Source organism: Apodemus sylvaticus, chromosome 4 (assembly GCF_947179515.1).
Source record: "Apodemus sylvaticus chromosome 4, mApoSyl1.1, whole genome shotgun sequence".
Classification (NCBI taxonomy): Eukaryota; Metazoa; Chordata; class Mammalia; order Rodentia; family Muridae; genus Apodemus; species Apodemus sylvaticus.
In genome coordinates, this window is record NC_067475.1 from 41262679 (window position 1) to 41276842 (window position 14164).

Consider the following 14164-nt stretch of genomic DNA (forward strand, 5'->3'; position numbering starts at 1 on the left):
TCGTGTACATAAAATAAATAAAGCGTAGGAGAATAGCTGTAATCCCAGCTGCTTGCAGACAGAAGCTGGGAGATCTCTTTGGTGCCATCCTGGGCAGTTTACCCAGACCCCATTTCCAAAACAAATCAGAGAACCTGGGGTGGGGGTGGGGGTCAACGCTGGACCTCCTACAAGCTCATGAGTCTTTCCCCCACAGCTTTAAAATTGTACTGAAGGATAAATTTTGAAATATTTTCAGAAAACACAATGATATGTTAATTTCAAATTCAGATAACTCTCTGTGAATTTATGTCCATCAGTGATGTGAGTCTCTGTATCATTGGGAAGCTCACCCTGTGTAGGCTCTTCCAGTAAGTTAACAGACATTACCATTCATATCTGTGAAGCTTTTCTGGGATAGAATGAGAAACATGTTTGGGGCCAACATTTGAGCTAGAAACATGTAGTGGCTGTCCTGGAACTCACTCTGTAGACCAGGCTGGCCTTGAACTCAGAAATCCACCTGCCTCTGCCTCCCAAGTGCTAGGATTAAAGGTATGTGCCACCACTGCCCAGCAATTAATTGTTGCCTTAAAAAAAGGCATATTTATTAATTATATATAAGTACACTGTAGCTGTCTTCAGACACTCCAGAAGAGGGAGTCAAATCTTGTTATGGATGGTTGTGAGCCACCCTGTGGTTGCTGGGATTTGAACTCAGGACCTTCAGAAGAGCAGTCAGTGCTCTTAACTGCTGAGCCATCTCTCCAGCTCCTAATTGTTTCTTATTTACATATTCTTTCACTTTACAACACACTCTGAACTCTTGCCTGTGTGATATACCGCATCTTTTTTTTAAAAAGATTTATTTATTTTATATATAGGAGTTTACTGCAGCTGTCTTCAGACACACCAGAAGAGGGCATCAGATCCCATCACAGAGAGTTGTGAGTCACCATGTGGTTGCTGGGAATTGAACTCAGGATCTCTGGAAGAGCAGTCAATGCTCTTAACCTCTGAGCCATCTCTCCAGCCCAATATACGGTATCTTGAGACCTCTGAATTTGCTCCCCAGAATTGTACCTTGTCCTAACTATGGCTCTAGTACGTTTGCTGACATAATATTCCCTTTCAAGTTTGGTTATTTATATAACAGGTTGCGCTCATAGCAGAACAAATTCTTCTTAGGGTGTTTAAAGCCGTGGGTTCAGTCCCCAGCACTGAAACAAGAAGACGGCGAGGTTTTGCCTAAACGTACACGTAAGAAACAGTTAAAGCTGCTTTTTCCAAGGCTTCCGCCCTACAAAACGCTGCGTTAGATTCAGTTTGGAGCCGACTAACTATATCGGAGAGAAGTCACACTTCAGCAGGGTCATCTTTCCGGGCGCTGTGGGCTTCTCTTCCCACAACTCGCTATAACCTGCGATGTCATTTCTCCCCACGATTTCTGCGATCACATCTGCCCTCTCTCGCACGTCCTTCGCTTCCTCCTGGGTTTCTCTTTGGGTCCCACTGCCCCAGAGGAAAAGCAAAAGCAAAACACTCAAGCAGAGCACAAGATAACGTGTGTATTTAGTGTAGAAGAGAAATCCTGACTCAGCTCTCATCAATCAACCGATCAGCAAGGCTCTGCCGAGCAGGGTAGAGTTCGCCAGCTGCTCACTTTGTCTTGTAAATAATTACTTAGAATTTGAGGCCCACGTACTCTGCTTAAAGTCATCTGGCTCCATCTTCTGGGTTGAATTGTCAGTATTTGGAGGAAGAACTGGGTGAAAGTTCACCGAGCAGGGCTGGGACTTGAGGGAGTGAAATCAGGTGTCTGGGCTCAGGATTCCAGGAGGTTCCTGTCATACCTGAGTCCAGCCGACCTCAGGAGCCTGGCTGGGCTGCTGGAGCCAATTTGATGCTTTATCAGTTGGGTCATGGCCTGCACTCTAGCACCTCCTGCTGTTCACTGTCCAGACTTGCAGTCCACTGTCTGCCCTCAGTTCAGAGGCGCTCAGCAAAGCCTCAGACAACGGCCATTACAATAGCCAAGGTGGGCATTTTTTAAGATGCTTCTCCGCCATCCGAAGTTCTTCAGGTGAGAATTCTTTGTTTAACTCTGTACCCCATTTTTAATAGGGTTGTTTGGTTTTCTGGAGTCTAACGTCTTGAGTTCTTTATATATATTGGATATTAGCCCTCTATCTGATGTAGGATTGGTGAAGATCTTTTCCCAATTTGTTGGTTGCCGATTTGTCCTCTTGATGGTGTCCTTTGCCTTACAGAAACTTTGTAATTTTATGAGGTCCCATTTGTCAATTCTTGCTCTTAGAGCATACGCTATTGGTGTTCTGTTTAGAAACTTTCTCCCTGTACCGATGTCCTCAAGGGTCTTCCCCAGTTTCTTTTCTATTAGCTTCAGAGTGTCTGGCTTTATGTGGAGGTCCTTGATCCATTTGGATTTGAGCTTAGTACAAGGAGACAAGGATGGATCAATTTGCATTCTTCTGCATGCTGACCTCCAGTTGAACCAGCACCATTTGTTGAAAAGGCTATCTTTTTTCCATTGGATGTTTTCAGCCTCTTTGTCGAGGATCAAGTGGCCATAGGTGTGTGGGTTCATTTCTGGATCTTCAATCCTGTTCCATTGATCCTCCTGCCTGTCACTGTACCAATACCATGCAGTTTTTAACACTATTGCTCTGTAGTATTGCTTGAGGTCAGAGATACTGATTCCCCCAGATTTTCTTTCAACTTCATTAGTCATTAGGGAAATGCAAATCAAGACAACCCTGAGATTTCATCTTACACCAGTCAGAATGGCCAAGATTAAAAATTCAGGAGACAGCAGGTGTTGGAGAGGGTGCGGAGAAAGAGGAACACTCCTCCACTGCTGGTGGGGTTGCAAATTGGTACAACCACTCTGGAAAGCAGTCTGGCGGTTCCTCCGAAAACTGGGCACCTCACTTCCAGAAGATCCTGCTATACCACTCCTGGGCATATACCCAGAGGATTCCACACCATGTAATAAGGATACATGCTCTACTATGTTCATAGAAGCCCTATTTATAATTGCCAGATGCTGGAAAGAACCCAGGTATCCCTCAACAGAAGAGTGGATGCAAAAAATGTGGTATATCTACACAATGGAGTACTATTCAGCCATTAGAAACAATGAATTCATGAAATTCTTAGGCAAATGGATGGAGCTAGAGAACATCATACTAAGTGAGGTAACCCAGACTCAAAAGGTGAATCATGGTATGCACTCACTAATAAGTGGATATTAACCTAGAAAACTGGAATACCCAAAACATAATCCACACATCAAATGAGGTACAAGAAGAAAGGAGGAGTGGCCCCTGGTTCTGGAAAGACTCAGTGAAACAGTATTCGGCAAAACCAGAACGGGGAAGTGGGAAGGGGTGGGTGGGAGGACAGGGGAAGAGAAGGGGGCTTACGGGACTTTTGGGGAGTGGGGGGGGGCTAGAAAAGGGAAATCATTTGAAATGTAAATAAATTATATCGAATAAAAAAAAGAAAAAAAAAGAAAAGAGAAAAAAAAAAAAAACAATAGCCGAGGTGGGCTGAAAGCAAACAGATGAAAGCAACTGCAGTTTAAAATTATAAATCATTTGCCCGGAAAAGGCTGAAGGTGTGTGAGATCTTATGCTAACATCTTTGTATGAAATACTAAAGCAGAAAAACTATTCTGGTTCTGTGCCATTTATATTTAGCAGATACTTCAATACTTTGATCTTTTTTTTAAACTGTATAGCAACAGGCTTTTAAAAACAAATAGTAAATCATCAAACTATGAAGAAAGGGTCGGGGCGAGGAATCATTCATTAATTGTCTTAGTTAACAAAGGGGAGAGAGTGTCCTTGTTTAGAAATGGCTCTAAGGAAGATGAGAAATGATTAGGTGGTTAAAGCACTTTCTATTTTTCTAGAGGACCCAGATTCATGTATTGGGGAGCTCACAACCATCTGTAACTCCAGTTCCAGGGAACCTGACCCCCTCTTCTGACCTACAAGGGCACCAGGCATTCACATGGTGTGCATACATCCACATGAGAAAAATAAAATAAGAAATGGTTCTAAATTTTAAAACATGTAAGAGTAGACGGTTCAAAATGAGAGATGGAAGAAAACAGAAACAACGGTGTTAGAACGAGTAGAGAGAGAAGGGGAGGAGCTGTCGCTCAGTCAGGAGAGTGCTTGTTTCTGTACAGGAAGCCGTGGTTCTATCCCCAGCGCTGCATACATGGGCATGGTAGTCATGTGTGTAATCTCAGCACTCAGGAGCAAAAGCCGGGAGAATCAGGAGTTCACAATTATCCCCTGCTAACTTGGTGAGTTCAAGGCCAGCCTGAGATTCATGAGACCCTGCCTCTAATGAATTAATTAATTAATTAAATAATTGGGGGAAAATACCAAAGTGTATGCAATAGGGGCAGCAATAGGTACACACAAGAACAAGAAAACCCTAGATGGGATGGAGTCTGATAGGAGGAGCTGCATGCTTCAGTGCAAGGCTTGGGTATTGTACGCTACCTGTAAGCTTGGAACCCATTATCTGTTCCCACGATGTGGCTCACAGTGATCCTCAAAATGCTCTCCCAGCCGTCACGCATGCTTCTAACAATGGCGCTGTCATTACAAAAGAAGAGGCACATCTATGCCCCGTGCAAAGAAGCCACACTACTGTTTCATCCAAATGCTATTTGTTTCTGAAAGATCATGCTGTATCAATACATAAACATGACACCCCTTCCAGGAGGTCACAGTCTATATCTCTTTATGCTCCAAGGGCTCTCTTAAGCTCCGGAACCCCAGTTGTGCCCACCAGCAGCGTTAACTCGGACCTGCAGGTGGTCTTGAAGGAACTGAGGTAGCAGAATAAACTCCGTTTTGTTCTTTAGACTCTAGTCTAAGTTACCCTGCCCTTAGAAAGGCATGGACCCCTCCCTTGAGGTCTGAGAAAAATCACAAAATGTCCCTGGCAATGACAAAATAGACACTGCAGCAGCAGCTAGCTGGTAACAACAGCTAGTGGGCTAAGACAGCATGCGTCTTTTCCCAGGTCAAGATACTCCTTTTTTGGATGTATGCTCCTTTCTTGTGGTTTATCCAGATGCTGTCTTGGAAACCCCCTTCACCTAGACCTGGGGGTCACTCTCCTTCCTGCTGCTTCAGGAAGGTTTGTGCCTCAGTCTTAAGCTTGAATAAAGACTCTCCTGTGCCTGCAGGAAGTTGTGGTTCCTGGAGGTCTCTCTGGGGTTTTTGCAATCTGGGCACCGCAGTCTTACCTCTGAACCCTTTCCTGCTCCGTCCTGAGCTGAAACCCACCACTGTCTGTGCTTGACTTCACCATGGCCTTGTTTTCTGACATTTAACACACATCCAGACAAATAACCTAGACTCAGCGTGGGAGATCAACCCCACAGAAGTGGTAACATTAGGCCTGCCCACAAATATTCAGATATAACCCCATCTGTACATACTCATATGATCAGACAGATGTCCACATAAAGACATAAGTACACAGAAATGCAGATAAATGAATGATAGAGAGATGGGTAGATATAGCTTCAAGTTTTTTGGCACCCTAAGTTGCCTTCAAGACAAATGTTTGAAAAGAACAAAGTTAAGTCGTCAAGCAAGTTAACATTTGGAGAGACATCATAAGTGTCACGGAAGCCATGAAAGTGTGACCAGAAACCGGTGAGTTTCAGTGGGAGTGATGTGTGCCCACATGCAGGCCAGTGATGTGTGCCCACATGCAGGCCAGTGATGTGTGCCCACATGCAGGCCAGTGATGTGTGCCCACATGCAGGCCAGTGATGTGTGCCCACATGCAGGCCAGTGATGTGTGCCCACATGCAGGCCAGTGATGTGTGCCCACATGCAGGCCAGTGATGTGTGCCCACATGCAGGCCAGTGATGTGTGCCCACATGCAGGCCAGTGATGTGTGCCCACATGCAGGCCAGTGATGTGTGCCCACATGCAGGCCAGTGATGTGTGCCCACATGCAGGCCAGTGATGTGTGCCCACATGCAGGCCAGTGATGTGTGCCCACATGCAGGCCAGTGATGTGTGCCCACATGCAGGCCAGTGATGTGTGCCCACATGCAGGCCAGGGCTGTGGGAATGGACCGTCCCTGGGTGCTGCTCTTAGATGCCTCGGTCGGAGTGGGAAGGACCCCTCAGCCTGCTTCTCCAGCCTCATGAGCTTCTCAGGGTCACCCCCACATGCATAGACCTCTCACAGTATTCTGCGCACTGAGTCTGAGCCAGAACACAGGACGCCATCCAAATGCTTTTGTTGAATGAATACATTGCAAATAGTGCTTGCTGCATTTTCTAGGGCTTCCGTGAGGAATCCCCAGAGGCTGGGCAGCTTAAACAACAGCAAAGAACTTCCTCCCAGTGCTGGAGGCTAGAAGCACAAAGTGTGTGCTCCTTTCCCAGGCCCTTGGGTTGCATGTCTTCTCCCAGTGACCTCACAAGGCCTTCGCTCTGCATGCGCTACATCTGAAAATCCTTTTCTATAAAAACAAAAACGAAAAATAAAAACCTGAGACTGTCTCACCTGTGACACCCTGGACTCCAATTTACCTGATAACCAAGGCTGTTCTTGAGCCTCCATCTCCTTGCTTCCTCTCCTAAGTGCTGAGATTACAGGTGTATGCAGTGTTGGAAATCAAAGTTGGGGTTTACAGCAAGCCAGACAAGTACTCTGTCAACTGAGCTATCTGTCCAGTGGAAGCCCTCCCTAAGTACCTCACTTTAATTTAACCCTGAAATGAAAAGGGTTAAAGACACCCCCCCCCCCCATCTCCAAATGCTGAGGTGCTGGGTACTGGGTGTCTACGCTTGAATTTCAGGGAGGGGCTTTAATGCAGAGACCAGTTAAGTGAACTTCAGTTATCTGGAATGCCCACTCACCAGTCTGGAGCTGTCGCCTCAGCTATCCCACACCGTGCAGATGGTATCTCCTTCCTGACCATGGGGAGGAAGCTGCCACAGAAGTGGGGACTGCCTCAGATGGAAGATGCAGGACAGGCCGCAAAGCAAAAGGGGCAGAGGGACCTCTCTACAGATTCCTTTCTCCACTACCCAGTACGTCAGTCACCACAAAACAAGCAATGCAGGACCCGAGCCAGTTAAAATGACCTCACGGCGGTTCATAGGAGGCTGTACTGTGGATCACAGTTTTCACATCAATAAGTCTGGGTGGCCCTGGAATATGCCAACTCAAAGCCCTTCCAGAAAGTTCTGTCCTGAAACCACAACATTAGAGATGATAAGCAGATCCTTTGGGGTCTGTGTTCTGGACCCTGATTATATAAACACAGCTCCCCACCCAAGTTAATTCACAAAATAGTCTAGACAAACTCTCCCATTTACCACAAATTAGAAGGGTCTGTTTGTATTGCAGTTAACTAAATGTTTCAAAAAGTATTTAACACCAGCCAAAAGTCACAGAACTTGTTTGGAGCCCACTTACATTGTAGAAAAACAAGACTCATCTAAGCTGGGCATTTTAAAAGACAAGAAAACTGAAGCTGATAACGGATATGTTAAATTTGGCCCAACTCAGACAGTTGGCATGTGCTAGAGTCTGGCCTCAAAACTGAGTTTGCAAAACCTCATGTCTTCCTGACCAGTGAGGTTAACTAATCCCAAATAGTGCTAAATTTCATAATAGATTAAATATGCTAGACAACTTTAAACTTATGGGAAGCTACATCAACTTAATAGGTTTTGACAGAGCATACAGCACTGAAGTTAACATATATATGGAATATAATCTGCCTTAAATTTCTGAAATATAATATTTAATATGTGAATAACAAAAAATGTAGATACAAGATGTGTAGTGCAGTAACAGTGAAAAAATCTACTGGATTACAGTGCCATCTACTGCTAGAAAGTGGTAACGCATTAGCCCTTCCTGGCAGGGTTTTTCAAAGCTGGCCTATGAAAAAATCTAACTCACCCTATAACATAGCTTGTGTAAAACATAGATATGGATTAAGGGGGAAATAAGTATGATAGAAATAAAGAAAAATAACATTGTAGACGGAAAGCAAAGTACAGAAATAGCACTGCTACCCTGTGGTTAGAAGCTGCCTACGATCTTCCAAATAAGAGATTATGCATAGTTTATCCTCATTCTGTCAACCTTACCAGAGTCCTGTGGTTTTTTTTTTTTTTTTCTTTTCTAGTATTTTTCTTCTTCAAAGAAGAAGCATTAGCTTTAATTGGTCATCTGTCTCCAACTGTTTTCTCTTTCAATTGAAAACTTGCCTTGGGCATTTAGTTTTCATACAAATACCATGTGTTTTCAAATCACAGGTTTTGAGAGCTGGGAAAAACCCTTCAGCCTTCGGACTCATGACAATTACCCGTGCATACCGTGTCCCCTGTCTTCTCCTTTCCCCATTTTCATTTTGGCTTCACTTCACAAAGAACAGGGAAAAAAAAGTTGCTGGATTATAAACTTCAAGATAATTCTCCTGAGAGCATCTCCACATAAGAATTTGTAAATCAGAGCCAAGTGGTGAGCGTGGTTAGTAGTTTTCCTGACTTTGCAAATGTACATATCGTCTCCAAATGGGCAAGTTAACTGTTGGATGGAAGAGGAGAAGGCATAGGTAACCTGTCACAGTTAACCTTGCCACCGTAAAGATGCCTGCGAGGAGGAGAACGCTCCTCCCGGTTCTCTGCCTGCAGATAGGATTTACTCTGAGGGAACACCCACTCTGAATGTAGACTTCTCCAGCCAACAGCAGGGCGCTCAGGTGAGGCAAACACGAAGGGGAGAGAGCCCCTGGTTCCTTCTCTTTGTTTTCTGGGCACCATTGAGAGCTCTTTTGCTCCCTTAACCCCACAGCCATGGTGGACTGAAGCCTTAAAATAAATCTTTCCTTCTCTAAGTTGACTTTTGTGTGAGTACTCATCACGGCCGTGAAAGGCTCAGCGAGACATAGTGAGATCTAGCAAGACTTGAGGAAAGAAAACGCAAGTTGTTTTTCTAGAAACATCTGTATATATTTGTGGTGGAAATTTTGTTGTTGTTTTGTTTTGTTTTGTTTTTCATGACAGGGTTTCTCTGTGTAGCCCTGGCTGTCCTGGAACTCATTCTATAGACCAGGCTGGCCTCGAATTCAGAAATCCACCTGCCTCTGCCTCCTAAGTGCTGGGATTAAAGGCGTGCGCCACCACTTCCCAGAGTGAGAATTTATTAAAAAATGACCCAACACGTTCTTGGTCCTGCCATAACTGCATGACAAACAACCAGCCCACCATAGACCTGAGATTAGCACAGCGGCAGCAGCAGTGATCTAACTCTTTGACAGGGGTCAAACCACGCTCTGGAGACTCTGGTCACTGCCTTGGACTCTCTAGAGCAGTCTTGGCCACTCTCTTGTCTCCCCTGACACTCACCAGGTCTGACAGGGTCTCACTCAGTGCCTTTCTCACTGTCGCTAAACTCCTCTAGTCAGTTTTCTCAGAATCTCAGGTGTGTTCTCCCTCCACCATCGGTGAACTCACATTTCACACATGTCACACTACCCATGGGCTACCAGTCTCTTCCGTTCCCCAAATTACCCGGTAGAACAGACTCACAACACTTAATTAATTTGCCAGTTAGATTTATCAATATTTAAAACGGAAATTCAATATGCCAAATCAGTAGTAACAGAGCCAATCAATTATAATAAAAGTTTTATTCCAATTTTCTAACCTTTAGATAAATAAATGTTGCCATAGCTCCTTCTGACTTGCAGTGCCTCTCTCTCTCTCTCTCTCTCTCTCTCTCTCTCTCTCTCTCTCTCTCTCTCTCTCCTCTAGCTCTGCCTCCTCTTTCCTCTCCAATCACAGGCCTCTCACTGCCTCAATGTCACTGGATAGGAAATATCTTGCAACATATATAAATTACTAATGAGATGTATATGGGATATTTGGTAAGAAGCAAAAGCGGTCGGTCTTGTTTTTCAGTAGTCATGAAATGCAAATGTACTCTCACATTTCAGAGTAGACACACAGGATCGGCCAACCATGCCACTTCCCCAAGTGGACAATGAAAGTACCAAGGTCACCAAGAGGCTGGCATTGGCTCTACAGGTCTCTGTCCTGTGCCACTTCCCAATCTCAAGCACCCTGCCTCAGCTCTTCCTGTCTCCAAGGCCTTTGGTCCAAATGGGATCCAGTAGTGAGCATCCACAGCTAATGACGGGGTTGTTAGTCACAGTCCTCTTTCAGGGTATTTTAAGTTTTCTTCAATATATACTCAAAGTTTTATTCTGGTTTGTCTACTTAAGACATTGTAGAAAGGATTGGTCAGTGCGGAAGACACAGGGAAGGAGGAGTTTCCAAGTGCCTTGGAAATTATTTCTCCCACTCTGACACCTTCCTCGTTCATAAGAAAGGGCACTGAGCAGGTCCTTCAGTGGCACTTCCCTGTGTTACGACGTGTGTTATATATAACGAAACATATCTCCCACTTGGCATTTTTCTCCAATGAACATCTCCAGGTAACACCCCTCAGGACCGGGCCTCAGGGAAGCACAAAGAATTGCCTTCACACTTTGAAAGAAGAAAATGGTTTCTCAAGACTGGTGTGTACCATAAAAGACTTGAGTAAGAGACATCTAAGAGACAGGTGCAAATACGTGGTGGACGAAAGAAGGAGGTTTTATCGGGTCACTCACACACCCAAAGACCAAGAGATGTGACAAGATGTGACAAGAGATGTGATTGTCACGCAAACACTGCAACTCCTCGTCACTCCGCATCTCTTCCTCGGCTCAGTGGGTTACTACGTGTGTTACTACTACAGTGTGTTACCAATAAGCTTCCATTCTGATCGGTAGCTTTTCCATGTCTGACAGAGCCTTTTTGTTCTGTTTCATCTTTATTTTCCTGTTTCATCGATGCTATCGTAATCATAGCAGTAAATATAAATACACATACCATGCGTATTTAAACCTCTCCATCCATCGGTTCTAGTCCTAATTTATTTGAGAGGCTGTGACTCAACTGTGCTCTTTCTGTAGCTGTGTAATGTCTACTTGAGGGCTGGATGCTGGGGGGCGGTGAATTCAGGACCCCCTGGAATTCCAGCTACTCATTCTGAGAAGTGTACATCTGGGAAGGTCTAGAGAGCTAGGAGTGAGAGGAAGAGAAATAGCCTAGAAGGAATTCCACCCCACACACCAGAGATCCACTAAGTATCATTACCCTCTACCAACCCCACACTACCCATATTATTTTTAATACTTGTCATCTTATATTTTTATACATACATGCAATATATTTTGATGCTAGTCTCCTCCAACTCTTCCACCTAATTACTCCCACAAGATTCAGAGAATATCCCAAAAGAGGAAGCAGAAAGATTGTAAGAGCCAAAGGGTCAGGGAGGACCAGAGCAAAATAATATCTTCTGAAACATGACAGGGCACCGCAGTTAGGAACTCATAGTTCGGAGTTTCTAATGCTTTACTGATTGTTGCTGAGATCCAGTTTCCACCCTTGGGGTGAAGCGGTGGGCTCGCAGCCGGAGGGAGGGAGGATGTGGTGGGGCAAGCAGAGAATTTGGAGCAGCGAGGGGACTGGGAAGGAAGGTCCTTTCTTTTCCTTTTTCTTTTTCTTTTTCTTTTTCTTTTTCTTTTTCTTTTTCTTTTTCTTTTATTCCTCACCTCAGCAGCACTTTGGTACCCACCTGAATGCTGAAGAGAAAACTGTTGTCACCAGGGACATTCACACCGGGTGTGCTTAAAAGGATACCCGCAGGGAAGTCAGATGGTGGTGCAAAGAGGAGGGAGGTGAGCTCCCCACACACACAAAGGGGAGAGAAAGAGACAGGCAAACACAGACAGACAGACAGGCAGGCAGGCAGACAGACAGGCAGGCAGGCAGACACACACAGAGACAGGAGAGAGAAGAGAGTCAGACACAGAGACACAGAGAGAGGAGGAAGGGAGAAAGAGAGGGAGAAGGGAAGGGGGAGGGAGAAGGGGAGGCAGAGGGGGAGGGCAGAGGGGGAGGGAGAGGGGGGAAGAGGGGGAAGGGGAGGGGAAGGAGGAGGGAGAGAGAGGAGGAGGGAGAGAGGGGGGGCAGGAGGGGAGAGGAAGGAGGAGAGGGAGAGAGATTAAATCAGTCTTCTGAGGGCATTGCATTCCTGGGACTCAAGCTTACTAGCTGGAGAAGATTCGGCCTTGTAGAAATCAGCTGGAATAGTAGACTCTGAGCCCCTTGACAGAGTGTCGCCTTTGCTGCCCAGTGCCTCAGTCTCCCTGATTTTAGCTCAAGGATGACAACGGATTACAACTCGACGCGTCTCAAAGAAAAACTGGTAAAGCTTTTCAGGGCAGGATTTTGCACACACAAAGCACCACTTACCTGTGTGTGACACACCCCTGCAAGCTCCCCGCCCTCAGGAATGATCCCTGAGGTCTCACTTCTAACTCCAAGCACTGGCCACCCGCCCAGGCAGCGCACAGTGGTCAGGTGCACTTCCTGGGAACCGGTGCCGCGCAGGTGCCACCCCAGCTCCCAGCCCGTCCTCCCAGACGAAAGCCACCACGGAAAGGGCGGGCCTAGGGGTACCAGCATCCCGGACCGCTAGGAGGCGCTGAGCCCTGCTCGCCCTGCCCGCCCCTCCTGGGCCACTTGGCCCGGTCGCCGCACCTCTGTCCCGTGTGCACCGCGACCACCACCGCTGCCAATCCCAGCTGCCGAGTACCATGCAGTGCCTGGGCGCGGAGTACCTGGTAAGGGCGACAACCTGAGCCCTGGGGGAAGCGGGCTCCTGCGGGCACCCGCACAGACAGGACGCTTCCGGCTCCTCTGTCCCCTGGGAGATTGGCCACTTTCTCAGTGACACCGCTCCTTTAAGGACACCTGGCCCTGAGGACCCAGTACCTGACACAAGCCTTGGGCCAAGGCCAGGAAGGCGCAAGGGACTTGGGGGGGGGGGTGTCTTACCTCCAGTAAGAATTTGGCACCCGGGGGATTTCACATCCACCCTGCAGAGAGCAGGTCTCCCCAGAAAGCGTCCCGGGTGAAAAAGTAGAGTTACTTTAAGCAGCCTTAGGATAGGCTTGGGTTCTGTTAATTTCACCTTTTCTCTTGCTTTTCTCAATTCTTCTTTTTCTGGAAGGTTTCTGCAGAGCAAACAAGGCAGAGAGAATGGCGACCCCAAATTTATAGAAAATGCACAGATACGGCGTGGCTGGTCCTGTTCTTTCTGTTTTGGACTGGTTTGGTAAGTATGGCTGTTTGGCAGGCGTAAGGCCCGGTGTACGTCCAGATACAAGTGTGCCTTAGACGTTAATGGTTTAAAGTTTACGCTGCAAGGACAAACTTCTGCAATTGGTTTAGAATGACCCTGAGTTAAGAAATTCTTATTCTGGGATTTCACAACCTCCTAAACTCTCTGAGAAGACTGTCTTCCTGCCAGAGACCAAGATTTATTGAGTAATTCCATTAGGATATGAAGAATCACCACAGTTCGCAGCAGCGCCTTTCCTCAGTAAGGGTGCTGTGAATTCTTTTGCTCTCTGAGTTCTCAGAATGGAAGTCCTGAATGTAAAACATCAGCCATGCTCCTCAGGCAAGTACTTCTCAACATTTGCTGTTTTCTAAGGAAGGAAAAAAGTCAAGAAAGGCCTAGAAAGAGAGATTTTTTTTAACTCTCTCTCTCTCTCTCTCTCTCTCTCTCTCACACACACACACACACACACACACACACACAGGTCCTTTATCTACTGTGTTTAGCAACTTGATGCAACCCCTCTCATAGCACACTTGTATACGCGATCGCTGGTAGACCCCACCCTGCCATGCCGGTCCAGAGAGCCTCTGGGAGCTGAATCTTACTCTCAGAGCCTTGCTCGAAGGCTGTGCTGATGAAGCTGCCCAGGCCAGGTTGCAGCAAGCTGTGTGCTGCATAGTAAATGATTAACTCGCATTGCCCTGTAATATCTACCTAATGGCAATTCCCTTTGTTAAGGAGACTTTAGTTTGAATTGACTGTAAAGACAGCATTTGTTCTTTCCAAGTAAAGAACGCATTTATTTCATTTTTAACTTACCAAATGGTTTTTTGTAGCCGTGGTGAGAGACGAGAGACGCAAAGGAAGGCTGCTGCTGTTGTTGTTGTTGTTGCTGCTGCTGCTGCTGCT

General features: G+C 46.1%; 1 protein-coding gene across 2 annotated transcripts in view; it reads left to right on the forward strand.

Annotated features, from left to right (window-relative positions):
• Positions 1-12230: 12230 nt before the first annotated feature.
• Slc44a3 (solute carrier family 44 member 3) overlaps positions 12231-14164 on the forward strand; it is a 74081-nt gene continuing 72147 nt past the window's right edge. The window contains exons 1-2 of one of the 2 annotated variants that reach the window (XM_052179330.1): positions 12231-12752; positions 13142-13246. In XM_052179330.1, coding sequence (XP_052035290.1) covers positions 12726-12752; positions 13142-13246 — 132 coding nt within the window. In that variant the 5' untranslated portion in view covers positions 12231-12725. The remainder of the gene's footprint in view (positions 12753-13141; positions 13247-14164) is intronic. The other variant, XM_052179329.1, reaches the window with a different exon arrangement.